The 27,478-nt window shown below is 43.1% G+C and overlaps 1 protein-coding gene across 1 annotated transcript; it reads left to right on the top strand.

The window, feature by feature from the left end:
* Positions 1–364: 364 nt before the first annotated feature.
* map6a (microtubule-associated protein 6a) lies at positions 365–21,274 on the top strand. The gene is made up of 4 exons (XM_015341737.2): positions 365–1,706; positions 11,591–11,804; positions 14,850–15,055; positions 20,875–21,274. The coding sequence occupies exons 1-4, from the start codon at positions 943–945 to the stop codon at positions 21,008–21,010; spliced, it is 1,320 nt and encodes a 439-aa protein (XP_015197223.1). The 5' UTR covers positions 365–942; the 3' UTR covers positions 21,011–21,274.
* The last annotated feature ends 6,204 nt before the right edge of the window (positions 21,275–27,478 follow it).

Below are 27,478 nucleotides of genomic sequence, written 5' to 3'. Positions count from 1 at the left end.
TAGACGTTCAGAAAAACAAAGCTCATTCTGATCTAAGACAATGCACAGTGCATTTACGCCTGACAAGAAAACACTGAAAAACAATACTGATTAAAAAAAAACACGGAAGAGAAGTTGAGACGCGTGTACTGAAGGAAACGATAGAATTATTATTGTTACACTGTAGAATTATGATCGATAGAACTAAAATAGAATAGAATGCGGTAGAATAGAAAAATCTAGCAAAACAGAAGTGCAAAATCTGAGCATATAGCGCAAGTATTAATTAATTATAATAAATTTAGCAAACTATTAGTTAAAAGTATATGTCAGCACCTGTTAAGTTAGTGGTGCGTGGTACCTTATATAAAAACGCGCCCCGATTGCTTTGATGATGTGCGTTTTTCGTAGCGTTCAGTAAATCAGTTTCCGAAGTAGCGGACCGTGGATTTCTTGCACTAAAGGGTTACACAGGAAGCGTCTCCACCCCCAGCGCTGTCCAGACGTGACGTGCTGACGGGGGCAGGTGATATTTTACGGCTCTGATGCGGAGCATCTTCTCGAGAAGCGGAGACGAAGCGGGCGGGGTCCCCAGTTCTCGCACGCAGTGCCATGGGCTCAACTGCACGGATCGGACACTGCTGAGCGCACTCAAGACCAGCAAGCGCGAAAGGGGGGAGAGGTTTCGGTTTGGGGGCCAGATTTTGTCGTAGAATTTCAATATGGATTGAACGTTTTGTGGTCTGGGGCGGATTACTATTCTACGGCAAGGTTTTGAAAATACCAGACGGACATATTTCGCTCTGAAAAGGCCCACTAAGGTGAGGTTGTTGTTTTTTTTCCACTAGGAGATTTCGGATTTCAGTACTCACTGCCGGCAGATTGGATTCTTAGATCATAAGGTTTATTCGTTTTTATAATCATAGAATACTTTTCGATTTGCGGTATTTCATCGCGTTCACTATGGCATGGCCCTGTATCACCAGGGCGTGCTGCATCGCCCGCTTCTGGAATCAGCTGGACAAAGCTGACATTGCGGTGCCTTTGGTTTTCACCAAGTATTCGGATGTGACCGAGATGCAGCACCTCCATTTACAGCACCAACAAAAACAGCCGCATCCCCAGGCGCGGGCTGAATCGGTCGCCATAGAAACGCAACCCTCCCTTAGCGACCAGGAGGCAGTTGCCAGGGCGACGCCCGCACCGGGAGCCCGAGCCGCCGCAGCCGCCGCTGAAGAAAGCCCGGGTGGGTCTGTGATGCGCCAGGACTTCAAACCTTGGAAAGTTCGCCCGGAGCCCAGTTGCAAGCCCAAGAACGAGTATCACCCGTCGGAGGCCCCTTTTAACAATGAAACGCAGTACCAGAAGGATTTCAAGGCATGGCCTATACCGAAAAGGGGTGACCATCCCTGGATACCGAAATCGAGCCCCTCGCCCTCCATAGCCGGCGACCGAGCTGTGGAGAAGGCGAAGCCCGCCCACGCACCTGCTGATGCTGAAAGCGGGCAGGAAAAAAGCGAGATAGCCGACAAGGTGCAAGAAAAGGAAATACTGTCTGAAGAGAAGCAAAGTAAGAAGAAGGTGAAGACAGTCACCGTGCCAGAGGGCGCCGGAAAGAAAGTCGCTGCCAAAGCGGAAGGAGCCGTAGCCGAGGGCAGAGGGAGGGCGGCGGCGGACGCGCTGAACAGGCAGATTAAAGAGGAGGTGGCATCTGTGAGCTCCTACAGGTAATGAGAACCACGGCTTGCGCATCTGCTTTTACATTGCGAAGTTGCATCTTTGCAGATTAACACTACCGAGGCGAACACTATTTAGGAAACTGCTGTCGTCACAAATTACAATCTCTCCACATTTATGCAACCCCATTCCCGAGTTAATCTCTTAGGAGCGAGGTGAGGGCCGTGGTTCTGTGTGAAGCGTTCATTCCAGCTCTCTCATTCCCTAGGGTCAATTGTAGCATCTGGTATGGTACTTCTGCACTGTGGACGTCCAGCTGAGAACATCGCACCTTGTTAAATCTGAGCTGAGGTTTCCAAAGGATATGTCCTGGAAGCCCACTGATATCTGTGCGAATGCACATCCATGTGCCACATCTTGCCATATCTTCAGTTGTCCTCCCCTGTTTAGTCATAGAAGACTTCACAAAGTTAATATCCAGAATGCGGATTTAATCTCTTTTCAAAAAAGGTCATTCAATCTTTTTAAAAAGAGGTGCAAATTACCTTATTACCCACCCTTACAGTGTAGACGTCTACAAAAAAACAGTGCAACTGTTAGGCGTTTTTTTTATCAATCTTCTTTATCAATCCAAATAAAAGGGATTTAACATTGCCAGCTTATCTGAAGAATTATTCATATACTTGGTGGACAACAATCCGCTACAGTTCGTCAAAGTTTGCAAATACAAAGGCTATGTTGTTTCAAACATACATACTGACGTTTTATTTTCTTACGTTTCCTAAACTGACTGGCACTAAATTGCACTTCGTCTTCATCTAGAGCTACGGAAAAAGAGAAAGCACATTTATTCAGCAAGTGAAATGGATTTGATCAAATAATCGGGGGTCTAAGGTAAGGGTGGGTATTGATAAGTAGAAGTGACATGCATAGTTAATCAGATTAGCTGGTCCATTTTGCTGGCATCTGTCCACACTGACTCCATGCTGCGTCTGTGTCTCAGCTGTCTGTGTGAGATTCTCCCTCCTCAATAAAAACACAAATAAAAAACACAACTGATCCTGCTTGCTTTGCATTTAAGCAAATGCACAAAAGTTGTGCTTTTCTAGGATGGCCGTGAAGCATATATATCGTATGCCATCTAATAACAAGCTAATGAAGATGTCTTTCCTGTCCTGTTGTGGCTTCCCCAAGACACATGACCTTGATGTGGCCTGAGTGTTTAATGATGATGATAGAAGGCTAATTCTTGATCGAGTTTTCTAAGCCTGTGTGGTGTTCTGATGATGAAGGTTGATTATTTAGCTACTAACTACCAAATGGCCTCCTCTTGTTGTAACCTCTCTTCTATTCGTATGATAGAAGCATGTTTCACTTGCTCTGCAGGATGAGGGTGACAAGTTACCTACGGTACCTCCCTTCTCTCTGTGGAGGGCAGTAGTGGAGCCTCTGATTCTGTTAAAGGTTCAACTATCTATCATGGTGTGCTTTTTCATTTCATGTCTTAATATTTCACACTCCAGTCTCAGATTTACCCGTTTGTGATTTTTTAAGCCCTTAGTACCAGATGATCTGCTTTATTTTGTTGTGTTATACTGTAGCTACTATATGAGATTATGTGTGAGTCATCCAGTTATCAACAGATCCAAATTGTATATGAAAATATCTCTGATTTTGTAACACTTACAGTATGGTGTTGTTATCCTTTAGTCCTATTGTTTTTATTGCATCTCATATCATTAATAGTATTCATTGTGTAAATAATAGTTTAGATTTTTCTCAAAGTTTGTTTTTCAATTTTTAAAGCTATTAAGATTTTCAAAATTGCATTGATTATCTTGAGAACCAATACTTGAGCTCAACTGCTTTGTGAAACCTAGGAGTCAGTGAATATTATGAAAAAATGCCAAAGAAGAAAACATTATTAGGAGGAAATGGTAGAAGGGGTGCTTCCTTACTCAGTCTCACCTGGTAGCAGGAAGAGCATGTCCGTTATTGACAGAGCAGTGGAAGAAACAGGTGTAGCAGCTGCTGTCAACAATTTAGCTATTGTGAGGCAGCAGGGAGAGACGTAATTGTGACATCCGGAGAAAACCCAGATGAACCATTAAATATCATGGCATGGCACGAAAACTCGGGGGTTTTCTGTGCTTGATCAAAGAGAAAACAGGTCAGCTGCGGGTTAATCTTTCCATGCGGTGCTGAAATTGTATGTGCAGATGGTTTGAATGTGTACCCGAGAACAGAATGATGTGAAATGACAGAGATCACACTAACAAAGAGCCCCCCCCCACACCCACCCCGACTGGCTAAAGAAACAGTCTTTTCTGATTTCTGTTGCTCTTTTTCCTTGATTTTCTAACCAAATGCCTTCAGAAGTGCTTCCTGCGTTGTGTTCCATCTGATGTTTATGGGATTGAAAGGCCAGTGTTATTGCAGATTAAACAGAATAGGGGTATTTTATTGCTGTCGCTACTTGTTTGTGCAGTAAAAACTATTGTACTTGTATGGGGCAGCCTGTCTGGCAATTCATGAGTTAGATGCTGTATCTCTAGGACAAGTATTATTTCTTTTCAAACACGGGACATTTTCAGTAGCAATAACTGGAGTTTAGAACATTTCGTTCATATTCTACTGTACTGTGTATGGGCAACTTTACATTGTAAAAGTCCTCTTTGTCATAATGGCTCATTCTCCATGTTACCCAATTATTTTTCTGATGATCCTTGTACTGTAGATTATCTTAGAAGATCTATTTAGCTCTAAATCTGAGTACAAAGCCTGCTCTTCCGCACATAGCGAACATTGATTCTATTTTAGAATGAGCTGTGAGGGCCACTTGTTTACATCTGAAGAATTACAGTATATTATAAAGTGTTTGCTGGAGACACTGTCCTCTGGTTAGTAAAGCAGTCTGGAACATCGGATGTTTTGCTTTTTGGCTCTTTATCTTGCAGATTAAAGCTGTATCAGTGAGCTAATGATGTTGCTTTCCATACATTGTAGGATTTTTTACCTGGTGCATGTTTACATTTTGTAAGATAAATGGGTTTGACATCAAAAGGCCAGTATCCCAGTGTCTCTCCTCACCATACCCTGCAGTTATGTTGCAGAGTGAGCTAGCCTGAGCTCGAGGTGTCATTGTGTTTTACTGTACTGTGTGAACTGGAATGGCTCTGACTCTGCCTGTTAGGGAATAGTAGTGAGGACCCTAAACGCTGCCTGGCTTCTCATCACTGAGCGTGAGGCTTGTGCCTCAGTGAATGCACTGATGCTCTGCCTCATTTGTCACTCATATTCACTGGAAAATGAATTTTCCTAAAGCTTGCCATGGATGTGCAGCAGCTCTGGTCTCGTTGTCTCATTACATTTTCCCCTCTGTTGATTTTCCTTCGTTGTTTTCCAGGCGTAGATCGTGGTACGCTTGTGAGACCCAAAATACAGTAACAGGAGCATTATTGTCAGGTGTTTTGTCATCCTTGAATGCGATCAAAGAAAATGCCTCATCATCGTGAATGTAAAGTGAATTGTCGTGTTTGTGAACCTGTGAAGCTTTGGTACCTTCAGGAACTGAACAGTTAACTTCATCACATCTTGTAACCATGTCTGTCAGAAGGGATTTAGGGTACTTAGTGGATAGATTTCTAGAGTTATTTGATAGAGGCGGCAGACTCTCTAGCGTTGTGTTGCTAGTTTCGAATATTCACTAAAGGATTTTCTTTCATTTCATAGATCCTGCACTTCTTTTGATCCTCCAAACCAAAAGTCTGTCGCTCCACAGGGTCTTGAAATACCTTTCCATCGGCACATCTGTTTCTTTCCCCTATTATGGCTTGTAGTTGAATGGAGAGTTCATTCCCTCTGCAGGAGTAATGTGTGTCTCGGGGTGATATCATTTCAGGTTTCTGATGCAGGCATAGAAAAATTCACAGCTGCTCTTGAAATTTTGGATATAGTATAAAAATTCTTTTAAGGGGCTGAAGGAAAGCTTTTTCACGAGCTTGCACTTCTGTTTTGGAGTTTAGAAATGAAAGAAATCAGCAGTAACACCCTTTGACCCCTCCTCCCCACTGCTGGGGCTGAGGACAAATGTCTTTTCTGCACGTTTGTAACATTACAGCACAGTTTACAAAACTGTAACCTGGGAAAGTCTGAAGTCCTATTCTCTGCACAGTGCACCCTAGATGGTGTGGGTCTACAAACAGTACATGGGGAAAGATATTGGTTCCATTCCTGTCACATCTACAGTAGCATTACTGTAGTAAGCTGGATATCAAGCCTGAACTGGGACAGTGCAGGCATATTATAATTCTTTCATTCCACAGGCTTACTGCAGAGCAAGCAGAAACCACACTTGCTTTAGAGAAAGATGGAACCACAGAGGCCAGGCGGAGTCCTTCTAATTATGTGCAAGGATGAAAATGCCTGGTCTTTTTTCATTAAGGACACTCCGTAATGCATGTTGCAGGGGTTAATTATCCACCCCGTGATCTGCATTGCTAATTTGATAGATACAGGGTAGCTTGCCACAGCCGATGATGAGTGCTGAACCTTTATTGGGGTTCCAGCATTGCCTACAGCCGTGTTCCCGGATCTTTATTTCTTTTTTTATTTTGTTTTTGCGAGCTGTGATCGAACACAGCGTCAGATCAGAAAAGGCAGAAAAAGTTCCTGGAAAAAAAGCCCCCCCAGAGTAGCCAGGCTGTAGCCTCAGGGCTGAGAGGCTCACTTAAGCACAGCAAACGATTCAAGAGGCGGCAAGAGAGAACGGATGTCTAGGGAATAGAAGATGGGAGATTAATCCAATAAATTGATTCTCCTGCTCTCGTTGCTGCATTCAGATCTACCAGCTCGATGAAAATATAGGCCTTTAATTGTCTTTGTGATTGTGTCGGGGGGTATAGACTGATGCGGTCTCATGGGCACCGTCAGTCGGGGCACTGATATGAAGACAGAGCATAATGTTGTCAGTGCACAAAGGGAGTTTCACAGCATCAGCTAGATGAGCTCTTATCCCGACATTTTGAGAGTAAGGCAAACCCTCATTTTAAAGCTCTATTATATTTAAGTGACAAAAAACCACTGTGATCAGCTGTGCAGCAGTTTGGCCATGTGCTTCGTTTTACTTAGTGCTTGTGCAGCGTCATGCTGAAAAAGCCCTTCGCCATTATCTCTGTGCTGTGAAGAGAGAGAGCTTTAGGATGTATCTAACTTACTGTAGGTTTACGTACCGTCGCCTGTTCTCCTTAACACTGAGAACGTCGGTTTTCCATTTACCCGTACAAGTACCAAATAAATATCTGTTGAGAACATCATATCCTTTCTACGTGTTTGTCAGTGATCTTAGGTCAATCAGTTGCCATTCCTGTTATCTGGAGATAATGTTTCTGAGAGATTTAAAAACATGGGATTCATCTGCAGGGCTGAGAGATGACGCAGCGTTTGATGATGAGCAAAATACCCAGGGTCCTGTTCACGCTCTGGTAACTTCTTGAATGGAAAAAAGCGGGCTAAATAACAGAAAGACAGAAAGGCCATCACTACTGTATGTCAATACAAAACGTTAAAGTAATTGAGCGTTGAATGTTTTTTTTTATCAATCTTTAGCCTTGGAATATTTCACTAAATGTCTAGTGATACAGTAGGTGCCATTTCGCGAGACTCTTGATCGCCTCTACTGTAGCTGTTTGTTTTTCTGGGGTTGTAAAGTACAACATGTAAATATGTTATCATGGCCCACAAGCGTTGAGAATAACCACTTTCCTCATTTCATTGGATACTGATTGGGATGATCGTGTCTGTGATACATATATTGAATTTAAGAATTTTAACTTCAGTTACCACTATATTGCATCCATGCCATATAAAAAAAAACAGAACCAGTCATAGACATCCACATAAACCTGTCTAAATATTTTACATTGACCTCTGAAGAATGCACTTCCTACCCCTTAGAATTTAGGCACACAGAGAGTACTTTAAAAATTGATATTTTACCAATTAACATGGCAGAAGCCTTTTTTTCAAGCCAATCTGCATTTGCACCAATTTATACAGCTTGTTAGTTTACATTGGCACAATGTGGGGCAAAGTACCATATTCAAGGCTATAACAACACTGTCTCAGCCAGGATTCAAACGCAGGATCTTCTACAGTCCAGAACGCTGACCAGTGCTCCCTCAATGCCATTGACCTAGACTATACATGTCTATATATGTATGCTATCCATGTAATGGCAAGTTATAGCTTTGTATTTTTTTGCTGTGCTAGTGAAACTGGACATCGGTATTGATTAAGCCTAGCATGGCATCCTATTAATATGAGCAGCAGAGGGGAAAAAATCAATAGCAGAAAGGAGAGTCCTTTCTCTACAACAGAAACTAGGCTTTTGTTACTGGACAGGTCTGTGGTAGTCTTGTGTGTCCTGTTGTTGGGATACACTGATTCACAGATTCAGATTGGTGTTAGAATTTTGAATATGGAACCCAGTCCCATCTGTAAACTCTGACCTGGGATAAGTAAATACCTAATCTCCTCCATGAGTCTCTCCGACACTCTTCTCTGTTTATTCTGCCTGGCTGTAAAATAAAATATGACCTTTCAGCGTCTGATTTTGTACTAGCCTGGTCCTATGCGAAGGCCTGTGAAGAAAACAGAAGCATTCCCAGAGTAAATTATTTGATTTGTTCTTTTCATTTACGGTTATGTCTGTGGTTGTTCTCCATCCAGTTTGTCTTAAGCACTGCTCTCCCCTTTAGTTGCGTAAATGATGTACTCTGGCATCGCTTGCAAGAATAAAACAGTTCTAATAAATGAGAAGTAGATAAAAGTGCTAGCCACAATAAAGCTGTAGGTTCTACTGTATTTTGGAATGTATGACCACTTCTTTATTTGCTATGCTTCTGAATTTATTTATTCCCATTGTATCCTTATCTTGGTACTTAAATGTGTTACTTAAATTACCTGATACATATAAATATCTCATTTATTTTATGTATGGAGTTTATTAGGGCTACGTTAAAAATGGTAGACAAAAATACAGCGTTACAAGATTAGTTCAGTTCCAAATGAGACAAGGCCATTTATCCCCAAAGCCATTTGGTAGTTCGTAGCTAGTTGACTCAAGGATCTCCTTACACTTCTATGTACTGGAGTTTCCACGGGTGTCCTGTGATTTGTCTTTCACTGTTATTCCCGAAGCCCATTGGAGTGACTTGGGATCCTTTATAACTACCTCTGCATATTGACCTGTTCGCACTTTTCCCAGTAACTTTACTTTTGGGATGGAATTCTCTCAGCACGTCAGTGGGACTTCATAGCAATGCGCCATATTCATGCTTGTACAGTACAGTGAGTGAAGCTGGAGAGCGTCTTACCTCTTCTTGTCGCTCCTCTGTGATTGCAGCAATAACCTTCCTGTGAAATCCTTGCCTGCTATTGCATACAGTAGCTTTTTTTCCAGTTGAAGAAGCTAGCAGCGGTGCTAATTATAAAGTGACCATCACAGAAAGCAAAGCCAGTGGGAGATTATTTAACGTAACAGAGGTCTGTAGCAGTGTTGTTTATTTGCACACACGCTCAACTAGATCCCACAGAAATGAGGCAGGCTACTGCTACAGTATCATTCAGCCTCCTGACCTTCAAAAGGGCATCTTGCTTTCACGGTGACAAATATTGCTTTTGTCTTTTATCGGTCTGTGAAAGGTTGATGACACATCTTAATGGCAGTAATATAAATGATTATATTAGTACTGCATTGCATAATATTCATGCAGTTGCTCTGGTAAGAAGATCTAAATCAATTAGCACAAGAAAAGCTGTAGTGTGGCTTGCAGGGCATGTCTCACACACAGGCTACAGTGAGTTGGACCAATCGTGACAAACTGAAAAATCTTAGGCGTGTGGTAGTACAGTACATACTGTACCAAAGCAGTTCAGGTGGGTAGCTGCGTCAGCATGCGTAGTCTGCAAAGGAACAAGGAATAGGTTTATTCCCTGCTGAAAAGAGAAGAGAGAACTTGGTACATTCTGTACCAAGGCTTCTTCGTGCTGATTGTTGAAGAAGGCTGAATCTGCTTTAGGTCACCATGTCCTCATACATACTCTAGCTATATTTCTAACGTTTAATTGCTCTCGATGTTGAAAATATTAAGGGATATGACGTTATGTTGTTTTTGCCATTTTTTTCTGCTTGTGAAAACTGACCGCATGCCTTTCAAAAGTGAGATGAAATTTTACAGAAAGGAAGTCATGCTCAGGTTTTCAATGAGCTGGTAACAGCTGCAGTTACAATTAACATGTCTGTCTTTTCCTTTTATAGTTATACGGAGAAGGCAAGAAAACTGTGAGAGAAATTAATATACCAGTGTCAGCCAGGGGACATTGTGAATTGATGGTGATGCAAGCCTGCTTTAGCGTCTTACAAGGCTCTAAAACGTCATGCAAGAGTGTTTTTTGACAGCTCTTGTGTATTGTGCTAGTAATGTTTTTGCTTTGTTCCGTGACAGTATTAACAATTACTCTCTTGATTCTGATTAAGTGTTTTTTAAATGTTTTGGGACTTTTTTGGGACTGTCATGTGATCAGTTGCGGCCCATACTACAATTCTGTGCACCCTGAGAATTCATCACTGTGAGAACCTTCACAGGAAAGGAATGACCTGCAGAAACACAATACTGCAACTCAGATGCATGATAAATTAAGATTGCATATACAGTACAGTTATCTCATATTAAGAAGCTTAAATTCCATGGAAACTATCAACCACAGCTCAATTCATGATCTTCATGCTCCCATGTCTCATATCTGGTGAATTATTAAAGAGACTACTCTTTATCTGATGGAGTACACATACTGTAGCTCATTCTGTATTTGCACATTACACCGGAATACTTGGGAAAGCATTAAAGACGAAGACCAGGGATGTGATGCTGTAACAGCTCTTCTGTTTTGCATGGAATCCGATTTCTCATTCCAATACCAAAACAATGTGAGGATTTTGCAGGAATAAAATGCCCAGACTTCAATCACATGATGACAGGATACCTAGTATAGAAACAATTCTAGTGTAGCTAGATTGTACTGCTATAACAGGAAAACAAGGACATATACATGTGAGGAATATTGATTTCCATTTCTTCTCTTTTTTTACTTTCGTCTCGGTTTACTGTAATCGTGACCAACAGACAAATATCTTAGCTGTAGGTTTCGGTGTATTGATTTTGTCCTGCCTGTGGTTGGGCTTTCGCCTATAGCTTTACCAGGTCAATTCTCATAGTCGCCTACTTCAGTACTAAATCAGCAGACTGAACGCAAGATTTTCCTAACCCTTTGAGAACTCTAATATAAATAAACATTCCCATGCGGTTGCAAGGGCATTATGGTTCCATCTGGAGTGTTTCAGAGGGGATCTCTGCTCTGGCCGTGTTGTCCAAGGTAAATATTTAACAGCAGGTTCGATGTTCACTAAAATCCATAAGAGACAAAAATCTGAATTATCTGGGAAGTGTGAAAGACATTCTTCAAGCCTTTTAAAATGCACTTTGCAAGCACATGTACAAGAGGGCGTTTTGCTTTGATTGCCTGTCATCTGAATGGTTCAGCTCACACTCTTTGAGCAGTTGCATTCATACCTTGTAAAAATCACTTTACAAATTCAAGTTGAGACTTTTTTTCAGAATATTGCAATACAGTTCGTGCTTCACAGGTTTTTGCCAAAGGCTTCATCACTTAATTAAAAGGGACACTTAATGAAATAGGGGCTGCTACCTGGTCGGTACGGCGCTAAATACCAAAGATGCCTCAAGGTATGTCTTAGAAAACTGCAGAGACCCCCAGTTCACAAATCCATCTTTCCTGGTTACAGAGAAAGAGCGAGCAGAGCACGTGTATCCAACAGCTGCTTACAGTGTTCCCTCTGGTTGTCCTCTGGCAGGAACGAGTTCAAAGCCTATGCGGACGTGAAGCCGGTGAAGCTTCATAAGGCCAGGGCTCAGTATCAGCCCCCAGACAAGAGGGCCAGTCTGGAGACCAGCTACAGCGCCACCTTCAGGGGTGAGCAAGGCAAGCGCGTGCCGGCGGACAACAAAGTCCTGGAGCGCAGGAGGATACGCAGTCTGTACAGTGAGCCCAGCAAAGAATCTCCCAAGGTGAGAGCGCTTTCCTGAGGGTGGCCCAGCACCCTGCCTACTTCAAACCTAGCCGGAGGACAAGCATGTCTAAGCAGCTATCAGTCCTGCTGTGTCCTCTGCCTTACGCCCTGCGAGCTGGGCAGGATGAATAGCTAAGACGAAGCTGGGTAAGTCAGATCTCTGACCATTCCCTTCGCTAATGAACTCGGCGTGCTACGGGGCCTTTGTTATCTGCTCTCCCCAGTAGACCCCGTAGACTCTTTTCTTGCACATCTGTGGAGGACAGTTCAGCGGGGGCTTAAAAAACAGATCAAAGCACCTGATGCTAATATAAACCCTGCAGCAATCACTACCCCTCTGCTGTCTGTCCTTGCCATCTGGGTCTGGATGTTTTCCCTTCCTGCCCTTTGATCAATCAGGATTGCTTCCTTGTATCCCTTTCTTTCAGTGCAACAAAAGGTGCTGCTACAGTATATCATCTTTAAATATATAGTAGGGGTTGCATAATAGCAGCTAATGCAATGCTCTTTGAATACTGTAGGTTTTGCATAAAGCAGCTAATACAATTTACTTATATACTATACAAATCTACACTGTTGTGCAAAAGTCTGAGACATCCAAAATGCAATCAAAGGTTACTACGTACAGTATTACGTACAGTATGTTATGAGCACCAAAAATTTACTCAAAGCCTCCACTAATGTATTCTGCTATTTTAACAGATTTATTTCTACAGCTTCAACTGTCTGAGTAGAAACCTTTAGCAATATTTAATTGAGTCTGATGAGACTACTCACAAACTTGAGCACAACAACTCAAGGTAAAGTAGACCTGATCAGCCAATATATACACTGCTATATATACAGTATATACTATATATCAATATATACATGAAGTGTTGTAGTAGCTATAGTAATCCATCACATCTAACTATCAGATTTAACTGCTTAAACTAAAGCTGACCAGAACACAGACTTGCTGTAAATTAGCCATTCTTATGCAGAGATTAAATACCACATTATATTAAATGTTCAGACTCTTTTTATGCATGTGTCTTTTTGGAAAAATAAAGTGGAAAAGATTTTGATTTTCGCAGTCACTGTTCATTCAAGACTGACTATCATGCAGATGAATAAGTTTGACTGGATGCGAAACCCACCAGAAGACCTCATTATTAAGAGAGCTTGGGATCAGGTGTAGTGGCGGTGGGGCATCTGTAAACAGGTGCAAAGCATGCGTCACACTTGCACAGCTTGCACTGCTTCCAGCAGAGGCTATACACACACTCATAGCCTGTGTCAGGTCACAGTAGACCCCCTGTCGATCACCCCATTATGCTTATCAGCATAATGAATTTACATCTCATCTCATTTACATCTCATGTCTGTTCAATAAAATGTCAGTGCAGCAGCTTAAAAAAGACAGCCATTTTCCTGATAATAAATGAGTTCTATGTGTGCAGTATCTTTTGATGGTTAGCCTGTATTTTTGAGGATGACACAGAAAGCCTTGTTGTCCATCACCATCATGGTACCACCACAAAGTCAACCAGAAAAGGATATTTTTTTAGAAAAACATCCCGAGTTCCTTAGATCTCTTGAGTTATAATCTAGCTGGACTCTGCAATACACAGATCATTAGACAGTTAGCCAGTTGTTCTGCAGTATTCTGCAGTGTTCTAGATGTTGCTGAATGTGGGTTTCAGAAATGCTGATCCAGCACTGTGTCAGGGCAGGGATTCTTATGCTTACTCACTCTGATATAGTATTGCAGGGTAATACTGTGTGAATATATGTAGATAAACCTATTACCCGCTGACCAACAATACTTCAGCTTTAGCGATTTGGTTGGCAAAATGAACCCTGGACTGAAAACAAGAATGAACAGGACCGACAGGACTGACTTGCCAGGGTTTGAAAGAGATCAACGCCCTCCAGTACGAACGAGGTACTCAGTGTGTCCAATCCATGGAACACGGCTGTTCCACTAAAAGTGGCGATGATTGACCGCAGTGTTATTGGCCAGGTAGCTGTAGCCCAGGCATTTGCTTCAGTTCTACACAGCTGTTCCTAGTGTCGGATGTCCTGATTTCTTCCTCTGCTAACATTCATGTCCCTTTCACTGCACCCACAACTGCCCTTCTTTTGCCTTACATAAAATTAATTCCATGTCTGGAAACGCACCCTTTAAACTCACAAGAGAGTGTTGTTGTGCCTGTGTGTCGTGTGTTCACAGAGCCCCTCTTTCTCACTCTTAGTGGTCTCTGCCAAGTGGGACAGGAGCTGTATTCTAGATCCACTGTAGAATAAGATTGTGCTTTCCTTTTTCTTTGGTATGGAGTGGACCATCCTGGAACATTCTACTGTAACCCCTATGGCAAATCCCTGGTATCACAGGAGGGTCTTTTCCATTTACTGGCAGATTCAGTGCGAGAGACATTACCTCCATAGTCCCAGCTGAAGGTTGTTATCAGTTCCCAGGCAGAAAGGATGCACAATCACTGGTGGTGTGTGTGAGTGCTGGACCTGACAGACATCCACAGTGCTGTACTGTAAGCCACAGACCAGGTACTAGCAGTGAATGAGACTGAGGGTCAAAGATACATGCCATGACATGCCAGTAGCCTGCTGCAGAGCTCCAGCGCCGTGGTTCCACATCCGAACTGGTCCTGTTTATGATTCATGTCCTGAATAAATACATTCTGATTCTGAGAGGCTAAACAGTGAATATTGAATAAAATAGAAAATGAGAGGAGAGAAGTTTATTCAGCTCTAAACAAACTAAAGATACTAAAGAAATGTCAATTCAATGTAAGCAGCAAAATTAAGTACATGATAACCTTTGACATTTAAGAAGAGACTTCCAGCAGGTTTCACCTTCAATTCTGGGGTTCATCCACACCTCCGATTCTAACAGTTCAAAGGTTCTGATGCTCTAACAGTTCAGTCCAGGTGCAAACCTGCGTGCCTGTCACGCAGTAGAGTGGTTCATGCTGTCTCCTGAGGTTCCAGGGCAGCACATACAGAATCAGAGACTTAAAAGGATCTCCTTTTGCCCCTCCAGGTGGAGAAGCCTAGCGTGCCACGTTCCAAACCAAAAAAGACCACAGCAAGCCATAGCAAGCCCGTGAAAAAGGCCAAAGAGAAGCAGATCAGCTCGGGCCGCAGCACCAAGAAGAAAGAGCAGGAGAACACCGCAGAGTCCAAGCCAGAGGAGGGGGACAAGGAGAAAAGTAAAGAGATCAACAACAAACTGGCTGAGGCTAAAGAGTAAAAATCATTGCACTTTTACTTTTCTTTGGGGGGAGGGGAAAAAAGGCTGCAAAAATTAGTTAGAGGGTTCTCACCTCCCTTGCCCTTTCTCTCTCCTTTCCGTTTCTGTGTTCTGAAAACCGAGTCAGTTCTGTTAAATGCCAGGGTTTGCCATTACATGCTGCTTTGCCATGGCCGGCTTACATCAGATGCCATAAGTGATGAAGCACTGGACTCCATCCATTCATACCTGGTTCCATTCTCCCGTTTCCATGGCTACCCGCTGCCTTGTCAGCCAGTGGCTGCTTTGCTGTGAGACAGCCTCTGCATGCAAGCCGCTGCAGCAGCAGAGATGACTGGGGCGTGGCTCATCAAAGACCCTGGACAGGAAACACAACCAACAGCTTCCTGTGAAAGGAAAATAGGTACTCTATAAAAATGAAGATCTGAGCATTAAGAGGTTCACGTTCCATTGACACCGAAAAGAGGCAAAGTGCTTGAGTGCTGCGTTATTTGAGATCTTACTGACCTGTGGCAATGTAATGTTAGCGCCCATGGTCTCAGTCCCTGCCGCTTTCTCATATCCTATAGACACCTGAATGCCTCAACAGAGAAGACAAGGGCTGATCAAAAACCCGAAGACCATGACTTAACAAAAGCTGTTCATTCTGGGACACTTTCCCTGGTGCTCCTGTCTTTCAGCCTGACGGGATGCATGCATTTCTATTAGACAGCTGCGTACAGATGTATTTCACATTTACTGTTTCACATCTTCCCTCACGATAACATTGGTTTTTACTGTGGCACCAAGACACGTGGATTGGTAAAAGCACTTGCGTGATGTTTTAGGAACAGGGAGCAACCTGTATACTGTATGTTTGCGAGCTGAGTGCTCCATTACATGCTGATGAAACGCTAGTCAAGCTTCAGAAGAGATGTAATGGTCCTTCAAAGGCTTTGGCATTGACGTTGATGTCTTCCCCCATAAGGGCAGGCCTCATTGATTTCTAGAACTCAATTTCTAGAACAGTGTGTGCAAAAAGATGTGTCTCCCTGTCCCATAGCACTCACCCAAAGCACTTCATCTCAGCTACAGTAGCTTTGCCCCTTTCCCTTCAAACAGAATTAAAAAAACATACATGGCTTTCTCTACTCCTTAGCACCAGCATGACTTTATCCCAGAAAGAAGGATATTTTAGTTGCCTCTGGTTTCTGGATTTGAATATATTGCATTATATGGCAGGTCACCTAAGGATTAGAGTTAATGGGTGATATCTGGTTCCGCCAATCTGGTTGCTAAGAAACCAGCGGACGTACTGTAATATGATAACCTGTTACCACATGGGAGGATTTCCTCTGGGCATTGCTGTGGAAGGCTCTGCTTTTTGAAGAGTGTCTGTAGCTATAATAATAACATGAAGGAAATGCTAGGTTTGTATCATAGTTTATGAAAAGTAGTCTGATTTCTACTACAAAAAGGCAGAACACTATAAGACTACTAAACATAATAAGTGCACAGTATCATCATGTTCTGTACTTAAGGCTTTTGGACAAATAAAAGGCCAAACCTTGACAGGCATTTCAGTGGCTCTTCCATTGAAACTCTCTGTCCATCTGCTAGACATTCTTCAGTAAAAGGAGAGATACTGGTGAAATGCAGCCTCCACCTCTGGGACAGGTCCAACTCGCGCAAACCAAAGAGACTGTCTAAACAAAACAATCTCTGCATGATGGGGACCAGTGGGGACATGAACACTATTCACAATCCAAAGGAGAAAGACGTCATACACAACGTTCGCAACACGGCTCTCCAGTTCCTAAGTATCCAAGCAGCTTTCAGTTAAATACATAACATCTTTTATTTTAGCGGGAGCCGACATGCACTTGAGTTCGAACCCGGGTTGAAAGAAGAGGAGACTAGGACCAGAGTGGCTTCCAGTTAACACGCGTGTCACACGCAAGGTAACACACATAAAAGGAGGACAGAAAAGAAAGCAGATCCTCAGCAGCCAGTGGCTTGTGAAGAACTAGACCCTAAGAGCTCCCGAGCCTGCCTAGGGGCTGAACCAGCAGTCGGCACTCCCACTCGGAAAGATGGGAAAGACACTGCTGGACATCGCGTTTGTGAAATACCTGAGTGACCACCACCCAGCACAAAACAGTGAGCAGGCCTGAGTGGCCACTGTCAGTTTTGTTTTGTGCAAATAATGAATAATTATTCTTGACCTCGGAACATATTAAAATGGCCCTGTGGTGCAGTGAGGAGCCGAATCCCCTTTTCTGTAATTATCGGCCTTTGTATGATGACCTGCTCGTTGTTTCTGCTTCTAAGGCAGCTAGGAGGTCCTTGCTGCTTCACGCATGTACTGACAGACACTGGCATTTGGGAACCGATTCTCTGTACTGTTAAATTCCACCGAACGTTCATTCAGGGAAAAGTTTCTTTTCACAGAAAAGGGATATATTTATAATTGTACATCTGCCAATAGTCAATGCTGAAACAAAAAAGTATCCCTTTAAAAGTGATAGCGATTCTATTAGTGCTCCGAATGTGTGTATTTGTTCTTTCCTCTCTTGATACTTAACCAGCCTTGCAAAGGCCCAGGTTTCTAAGTTACTCTTTCAACTGGGTGAATTTGTCCATCCTATCGTGTGTAGCCAATATTTGAACAACGCAATGGTGAACATTTAGCTTCTATAGGGTACTGATATATTTCTTAACTGTTTTTGCTCGACATCTTAGACCAAGCAAAATGGAATTACAATTGCTGACCCCCATGCTAACACATCTGCCTCTATGGACCTTCATGCCATTCATTACCAATCAGACAGGCCTCCAGCTCATCATCCAGTGGCCCAGAGCTGTGAAAACAGGGTTGTACAAGAGACAATGCTGTGGTCAGTTCAGTGTGCTGTGGAGGAATCTAGGCTAAGAAATGCTTTCATCAGGCCACCATTCCCGATGCACTGAAGCAGATGCCTGCTCAAATAGACTGCTGCTGGGCTTGACAGCGTCACAGAGGTTTTAGAGTTGGGAGCAAATTGTGGGAGACGAGTGTGAAGTGTAACAGAGATGCTCTAACGCACTTAAATTGTCTCCAGCAGCAGCTGTGACTGGGAAGGTTAAGGCACAATTGTATTGTAGGAGATCTGCGTGGCATTTAATCCATCATGAAAATAACCCACAGATGACCTGTGGGTTTGTATAAAACCGCCCCAGTTAGCCATAGACACCATTCTGTAGAAAACTGGGCCATTTCTATAGTAACCTTCAGGGTACTGTTATAAGGGATGATCCTCGTCTTTAACATGAAATCTTTTGTTAGACTCGCATGCTTGAGAGCTGCAGTTCATCTCATTTGTCTGTGAGTCCTTACAGCCACAATGAAATCGGTGTGGAAGTTACCATATCTCAGGAGGGTGAGAGCCGCCTGACTAACATTTTGCAGCTGTGGGCTTGTTGCTTATCACAGATTGTCCATGTAATGTGCTGAGCACACCACACTTGGTGCTATCTCTCATTCATGCTGTCCGTATGAGAAAGATACAAAACGGAAAAAGTCATGTACTGCAAAATACCTGATTGTGATGTGCTTGTGTGTTCTCTGCCTGCTCTTATTTATTGAAACTATTAATAAATGCAAAAGCAGAACAAAAGTGTGTCGATTCTTTTATTAATACAGGGCATTGCATCAGAGATGCCATATTCAAGGGAATTGGGTTGGAAACTGCGCAAACTGCTGTTGTTGTCCAAGAATCCACATGGAAGAGAAGGCGGTGTGTCAAACAACGATAGCCAAATTTAGTATTGTATTTTTAGTCTTTTTCACAAAACAAAATGAATGCATTCTGGCATAAGTTCAAACATCCTTTAATGGTGCTGCATATTGTAATCTGTCACAGTAAGATCTGAGAAATATATTTTGCAACCTATCAAATATATTTCAGGATTTCACTGGTGTACATCACAATATGTTTTTGTTTTGAAGGATGTATAGGATTTTATTCCAGAAAAATACAGCTCATGCTTTGTCTTTAAAAGCCTATTAATTAATCGGGAGCCTTGTATTGCATTATATTAGGTAGAACAGAAACCTCAGATGATGACCAGGTTTTATCAGATTCAGATGGGAATCAGGTGAAGAACAGGCAGTTCTCAAAGAGCTCTCACCATGGGTAACCGCACTGTAAAATGTGAAACATACAACACGTGTGGAAAAGCCCGAACTCATGAAGCACGTTTTTGACTTTGTTAATACCAGTGAAGTTTTCTTTGTTTTGGGGATGAGGTTCCAGTTGTATTTAATCACTTTTATATTCCCTAAAAGTTATGTGTTACAACAGAGTTTTTCCATTTGCCTCCATCTTGCTTTTTGGGTTAAGTCATTTAACATTTCGGGTGACATGAAGCAGCCCAGCAAAATGACACAAACAGTTAAGAACCATTATAGAGTGAGTCCTAATTCACACCTTTTTACTCAAATTGCACTTTTCATTTAATATGAAAGGATATTTTTAATGCATGCCACAGAGTCTACAGGTATTCATCAAACTAAAACCACATGGACATTCACAGAGTATACATTTCTATAACATTGCGATGTGACCTTTGAAGATTTGTTCGTGTGTTTCTCTTCCATATGGAAAACAGTAGAGTGCAACAAGTTTTTTTATTGCTTGCGTGCTTGGTTGTTTTTGGCAGCATTCCTCTGAGAAGATTTTGATATATACAGTATATACTATTTTGATACCTTTGATTTCTTAGCTACCAGATGACTATTTATAAAAGTGGTGGTAAAACAAGGCTAGCAGAAATCACAGCAGCATAATCCACAAGTATAGATGTGCAATATTACAGATCAAAGCTATCACTTTATTTCCTAGCCATTTTAAAAAACGGTGCTGAAATCTTAAATGGGCTCCGTTGCACCTGTCACGTTTGGTAATGCTAATCATTTCATGAACAGTAATTCAACCAAACGTGACAAAACGGAGCATTTCCAAATGTGATGGGCTACTGTACAATTATGATAATCCTACTCTCTCTGAACTAATTAAGTGGTCATTTACAGTATCTCTGATATTTTAATTTGCTGTTTTGTATTTTGACATTTTTGTTATCTTGCTAACTATATCTCCGTGATATCTATTTGGATTTGTGTCCAAAGTAAGTGGATCTATAATCAGATATGATTTCAGATTAAGTTCGGCTTCATTTATCTTAATTACAGGATGTACTCGAAAAATATTCTTGAACACCCTGTGACTTTTGTAATATCCCGCCCCCGATAAGTTTAAATGAACAAAACATAAACAAATCTAGCACATTAGTCTATTTTGAAACTTTCAAGGTCTTTTTCGGTTAGATTTTGCAAGTTTTTAGAAACAAAATTAAACATATACATAACAGCTCTTTCCGAAACCTAAATTAATTAGGTTTCGCACCTGATTTGTTTTTTTTTTTATATTTTGCTTAATTTTGGGACTACAAATTGATTTTTTTTACTTTAAACCTTAATGAGAGTGATTGTCATAAGGGAAGATAGCCCGGAAAGATGGTAAGGTGAACTGTGCGCTACAGCTACTGTATTTTTATTTGCTTTTCTTTCTTGCAAAGCTGTCTAAACGACTCAAACAGTGTTGAAATGTACGGAAAAAATGCGCAAGACACGGAAAACGGACATCCACTTTGGTAACGCCAGCAAACGTTTAAGACGCTCAGACTGTGCGTTTGAGAAGTCACAGGGTTTTCAGTGCTGACCTGAGTGCTGAACGCCACGTTCCTGATTGAACGTGCATGTCGTCTTCTTTGTACTTAACTCTCTGTCGCTTTTTAGAGAACCCAAGGTTGAGGTGTGTGGATCCGGTGATCATTCCCAGGGTGCCGTTGGAGGAGAGCCGGAACCACAGGGAGAAAGACCAAGACCGCGAAGAGGTAGTGGAGTCGTGCGCTTTGCACCTGACGTGAAATAACCGATCTTGTGCTGAATCAAACATCTCTTAAATACGCATGAGAAATCTGTGTTCCCGAGACGTCCGCACTGGCAATCAGTATGATCGATAAAAAAGGTGCTATGTTTAGTTGATAACATGCCACGCATTTAAAAAAAAAATGAATATGCGTGTTTTATTGTGAATTATATAGAAATGCTTCACCGCAAAGTGCTTCTTTATATCAGTAATAATGTACAGCCATTACTTCAAGTGCTAATAAAGTAAGGTTGATAAAACTCTGAAGATGTTTGTGTTCGTTGCCTTTTCTCAGAAATAAAGACCCTAAAACAGATTAAGATAAATATATGTAGAGACGTTTCAATCAGCCGCCATATCTTATGCATTTCTTAAGTGTCAGATACAGTATTTAGTCCTGTTGAGACTCACTTTTTGGAAAACAATTTGTTACTTATGTATGTGCATATTATGGTCTGTGTATCCAGCATCCAGGTGGGGCTGCTGTTTGGTGGAAGAGAAGAGTCCCCATTACCTGTAAAGAGCTTTGACTGGAGTGTCTAGGAAAGCGCTGTATAAGTGTAAGGATTATTATTTAAATTCCTGCTGTAATTAGATTTAATCCTGACACCCCCCCTCATCATTTTTGCTGAGTGTGAGGGTGTCCCAAAACGATGAGGTTAATTCTCGTTGAGACCATCTGGTAGCTAGACATCGATCGAGTCCTGTTTTCAGTAACCTGTTATAAGAAACAGGAAAAAGAGGGAGTCAGGTATACGAAAGGCGAGCTCCGTTTCAGGTGCTGGTGCAGGGCGTGCTTAATTGAAGCTGAGAGAACGAAAGGCTAATTAATCAAAGGCCTCACCCTGGGCTCATCGCTACCATCTGTTCATAGAGAGCAAAGCAGGTCTGGCCGCCTTTGTTCTGCCCTGGCTTGTTTTCCAAGGCAGAGCCTAACCGCTCAGTTGTACCGAGTCTTTCGCCCGACAGATTCGGGGCCCTGTGCACAGGGGTACACTGCTCTGTACAGTCTGCCCTCCCTCTCCCCCACCCCCACGCTTGCTCGGACCATCCCTCTCTCCCTCACGACAAAGCCATTCCGTTGGGTTCACGTGTCAGGTGCGCAGGGGCGATGAGATGCCGATTTGCTCCAATACAAAGACATTCAGGGCATCACCAAAAACACAGAACGGCGGCAGCAGCAACACGTGAGAGAACATACTGTACAACCTAAGAAAAAAAGGCCAGACAAGCAGTGTGAGGGGAAAAAAAAACCCATCAGTGTGAGCCAGTGGTGGGGGTAGAGTTCAGTAATCTGACAGCTTGAGGGAAGAAACTGCCTCTGAGTCTGGACGTGTGTGCCTGTATGCTGCTGTAATGCTCACCAGAGGGAAGAAGAGGAAGAAAAGTGAGAAACCAGGGTGATAGGTATCTTTAGCAAAGCCGGGGAAGCCCTGGGGAATGTGGATGTTCTGTCTGTCATCAAGGTGGGCCCAAGCGTTGTTTTGCTTTGCCGAACAGTTAACATACCCCTCCGGGGAAGAACCAAACATGGATGAGAAGAGTAGCCTCCCGTCTTCAACAGAGACGCCTTTCTGACCTCCCTGCAGAGAAACAGGAGCCCATTTCTCCACCGTCGAGACCAGTGGCACTGACGCACTCCTGCCTTCCCCCTCTTGTCTAACTCTCAGTACTCTCCCCTTCCCAGTCCCGGTTCCCTAGGAAACCTGGTTTTGCCGTTCGTTGTTTCTGGGACACGGTTCTTTCATTGTTAAAGTCACGTCAAGGCAGCCGGGGTTTTCAAATGACACTCTTGACAGGCCGCTCTGACAGCATCCCCCCGAGATGTCTCCCCTCCCAACGCTCGATCCAGCTTCCCTGCAGAAGAGGAGCACCGAGAAACTTTCAGCTCCCCAAGTCTCACGGGCCATTTGGAGAATTTGTCTCGCCTGGCCTTTAGAGGAACGAATTAAACGGCCCTTTTCTGGATTTAGACTTCTTAGAAAGAAATCTAAATGCAAAAATGAGATATGCCTTTTCTCCGAGCTTGCTGCAGATCTGCCAGTGTGAACATCAACACGCAGAGATTCATGTTAAGGTCACAATGTGCGCCTTTGATTTTTAATCGCATGGAGGAGGTTCTACTGTGTAGCCGTACGATACTGGCTTTAAGACTTTCAGCAAAATATGGAAATGAGACTGTTTCCTATCAGATATTAATATTTAATCTGCATATTAAATTTTCAGAGAGATTCTATGCGCTGGACTGACTGTCGACTCTGCTTCATTAAGCTCGTGTTATGACGTTCTATAGAGATCTGGCAGGTGTGCATCTGTCAGTGTGGCTTCTCATTAGAGGGACCCCAGACCCTTTCTACTCCATATCTAAGGGCTCTGTTCATTCAGAACATATGTTAACTGTCAGGCAGTGTATGTCATTTAATAATTCTGGATTCCAAGATGGTAGATGACTAGCAAACAAAGTGAATTCAGATTTGTCTGTACCCTATACAATAGTATTTATGCTAAACTGTATATATAGATTGTATCAATTTACTGCGGTGCAGAACACTATTTGTCTGTGATTAGATGGCTTATTTAGACATAAAACATGGTACAGTATCATTCTATTGATCAGTAGATCAATCTAGCACATGTCCTCCAGTTGTATGACGTCCTCTTCTTTCCTGTCCTTCCAACATAGTTGACAGTCAGTGAACCCCTGCCCTCATATGTGCTAACAAATGCTATTTGGAAAAAGGAAATTCATTCTGGAAGCAGAGTAGCTGTTCTGGACTACACAATCACACTTTTCTTGGAGCCTCACATCTCAATTGCCACAGTCATTGTTTTGGTAACCTTCAGTTGACTGGTGGTCCTGTCTGAGAGGCTAGCACTGCTCTGCATGCTTTTGAAGTTCTCTACTAGCGGGGTGTGTGTGTGTGTGTGTGTGTGTGTGTGTGTCGTGTAACATCATCCTACACCACTGACGGATGAAGGGCATTAATCTCAAATGGATGCTCAATTTGTAGCACATAAAAATTGATGGGCCCAATGGAAAATCCTTTCCTTTCAAAGATTAAGTGGTAACCAGAGGACAGTCATGTCCGGCTGATGTAGTTAACTGTTCTGAGGATTCACAGCAGTTCTTTGTGTGTTTGATTCCAGCTCATCCATGTCTGCATTGTTTCCTCTCTGCTCATAGCACTACCCTACACCCACTGCCACCCCCCTCTGGCATTGCTGGAGCTGAACCGACCCAGGTCCCTGCTGTACACCTCCAGCTAACGGGGAGAATAAAGACTGCTCACAGGCTCTCCTCTGTGGGGTCAGGTTGAATGTTCCTGTAGGTTTCAGGCAGACGTTGTTGAGAGCCAGGGAGCAGAGCAGACGTTAAGACATTTGGCTAGTTAGACAGAACGCACGCTGTTAGAACTGGCTTAAGCAAAGAGTCGTTCCTTTTTGAAGCATATCCAATGTACATCCTCCTAATGAGAGGATAGCTTGACATCCGAAGCGTTCTGCTTGTCATATTCACAGAGTGAGCCCCCCAGCTCCAGTGAGAGAGCCCGGTCATCAACCTTCTCTGGAGGGTGACCACAGCTCTTGTGAGGAGTGCAAAAGGGTGAAGCACTGGGGTAGCCATTGTGCAACAAGGCCAGGATACTTTGACCAGTCAGAGCTCACCCTCACTTCCAGAATCAGAGGTGGCCATTGTTGTGCCTGTAGTGGGGAAGAGAATGCTTCACACACAGAGAAAGAAAATCGTCATTTTTATGCCCTGCTTCTGCTATCTGGGTCCCACAGTACTCCTTCATTTTCTCTCTCTGGCAAGTTGTTCGTTTGTGCTACGTGGCTCAATTTAAGCACCTGCCACCTGCAGTAGGTCTCTCGTGTTCGGGCTGTAGAATCCTAACAGCAGTCGAAACAAGAAACCTTCCTGTATTCTTGAGCCATATCTTTACTCACTGTCTTCAGGAAATGATTCAGACAGCACACATACACCATAGCAGCCAGCTCTAAGACCAAACTACATCTTGACTCATTATAAATAAAATTAATATTGATTTTCTACCTTTAATCTGCTCATCTGAGTGGTTAAGATATTCACCATGGGGAGTCATTATGTTGAATGGGAAAATATGAATACCTCATTATTCCTCCTGAGTATTATTTGTTCATCTCTCACTCAGCAGTGACAAATGAAGGCCTCTGCACAAACACACCAGGCAGGCTGAACAGAAAAACACAGGGGGCTGTGACTGTCACTTCACGTCAGTGATCCAGTCATCAAACTAAAGATGCTGAATAATTTAGTGTTCAAAGTGCACTGCTGTGTTTGAAGATCTGTATAAAATATTGAACATCTTGAGGTTAGGTTAATATGACTAAAAGCTGCTCCAGAGAAGTCAGCATTCTTCCTTAAATCGCAGATCTCTGAAGCGGGTTCATTCAAGACCTTTGTCAAACCTAACAAAAGTGTTATTTCTTCTTGGGAAACCGATGATTAAAGATGTAATTATGTGGGTTACAAAAATACGGGCCAACTGGTTATGACCAAGGACGAAGTCTTTCTATGGGACAACACCATTTTTTTTGTTGTTGTTGTTTTCAGTCTGATCCCACTGTGGATTGTTAGTGTTGCTTAAAATGTACGAGAAAGGTTTGAGATTTGTGATGACAAAACTTAAACGATGTGAATTTTCCGAAATCCGCCGGCAGCAAAGCAACATGCGAGCAGTACATTGAGCACAGCGCAGGTGGGAGGAGCCGCGGCGAACAGCGGTCAAGGTTGACGCCCCAATCTGAGGAGCGGGAGGGCAGACCCAGTGAGGCCAGCGAAAACCGAAGGAAACAAGAACAAATGCCCCCCCAATTTAAACGGGGTCCATCCTGGGAGAAAGACCCGCTCGAGACAGCGGAATCCAGACTGCAGCCTGTCAGATAGGGAAAGTCCAGTCTGGAAGAAAAGGCCAAAAATAAAAAGATCAAAACCTGTCCCGGTGGTGGTGGTACACAGCGGAACATGAGAGTAAAGGTTAATCCTGCCCTGGTGGAGAGGGCAGAACAGGAGGAGGGGGGAAATGAAGGAAAAATACGGCTTGCATCACCATCCCGTCCGGGACTACAGGGCGAAAAGTCCTCCCCCTCCTTATGGAAGTCCGCTGGTCTCTCAGGGGAGGTGCGCAGTGTGTTCTTAAAGGGCACACACAGCTGCGCCTCGTCCTTAATTAGCCAGGACAGCTGTGGCTGCTGGGGGGATGCGTCAGCCTTCATCCAGGGCTCCGCCTCCGCGCTGGACACGCCCCCTCGTCATGCCACGTCACGAACCCCATGTGGGAGCACTGGTTCAGTGAATGATATTACACTGGAGGACCGCACTGTCTATTCTGAACCATATCCACAAAGTGTAGGACAATCACAAAGCCGGACCAAAGCCGAATGAGCACAAATTGAGGGTCTGTGCATGTCCATGAACTCTTTCCTTTAATATGTCCTAAGTACGTATGTCTCTTCTGTTTGATATTATTTTTCCTTTTTTATAATTTTGCATTTATTTCCCTATATTTCCCTCTGTGTGTGGTCCTTTCATAGGATAAATTCATTTTTTGGTACATTGTTTTGAAAACCATTTCTCAAAATGCGGGTGACCTGGCGGCATAACAGCTGGCAAGACAAACTGGCCTGTATCAGGTTTGATTCACTTATGTGGAGCTACAGTAACATGGGTTATAGATGTACTGAGGCAGCTAGGGTGTAACCGAGAGGGTTGTAGAATAGAGTCACCATCATCATCGTTTCTGCAAAAATCATTTCTCCTTTATTTGGCTGAAGCCTTTATCCAAAGCAACTTACAACATTTGCTTCCACAGATGATCAGAAGATGTATCTTTGGAGAGTCATTCGTGTATTCGTACGCAATGAGCCATCCACAGCAGGAAGACCCAGCCCTGCGATGTGACATGAAACTAGCAGGACCATGTTTTTGAAAGCAGTAAGTACAGTACAGGCTAGCAACCACGCGAGTTTGGACTGAATGGTTTCTACCTTCAGTACAGTACAGTATGTTCTTAGCCTGGGCGAGCTGAGCAGTAGCCGATCGCAGCCTCTTGCTTTTGGGCCTGTGCCAGGAATGAGCGAGCAGGAACTCTTCCGCTGGAAGACCGGCTGATCACCGAGAAAGCGCATTAATTAATAAAGCGCGGCGGAGCGTTGGCAGACGGCCCTCGGAGAGGACTTCACGCCGGGTTACATCCACACTCGCACACTCTGCTCGCCGACACAGACGAGCTGCGAAACGAAAAGCGGAATGAGACGCGTTCGAGGCCGTACATTTCCGAGACATCTCAGCTGGTTCTTGCACGGAAGGGCATGATGGACACTAAGTGTTTGGGGGCTTTTTTTTAAAGAAAGTAGAACGATGATTTAGTAAACAGAGTTCTATTACAGGAGGGGTCCATTTATTTAGCAGAGCAGCTCATTAAATACAGG

This window comes from Lepisosteus oculatus, chromosome 5, assembly GCF_040954835.1.
Source record: "Lepisosteus oculatus isolate fLepOcu1 chromosome 5, fLepOcu1.hap2, whole genome shotgun sequence".
NCBI classification, from domain to species: domain Eukaryota; kingdom Metazoa; phylum Chordata; class Actinopteri; order Semionotiformes; family Lepisosteidae; genus Lepisosteus; species Lepisosteus oculatus.
This window is presented reverse-complemented; position numbering and strand designations above follow the sequence as displayed.

Bases quoted from the DNA above. Each gene is read 5' to 3' on its own strand.
- map6a (XM_015341737.2), top strand. From the start codon at position 943: ATGGCATGGCCCTGTATCACCAGGGCGTGCTGCATCGCCCGCTTCTGG. The intron at 11,805-14,849 runs GTGAGAGCGCTT...TTGCCCCTCCAG, and splicing joins CCAGCAAAGAATCTCCCAAG to GTGGAGAAGCCTAGCGTGCC. The intron at 15,056-20,874 runs GTAAAAATCATT...GTCGCTTTTTAG, and splicing joins AAACTGGCTGAGGCTAAAGA to AGAACCCAAGGTTGAGGTGT.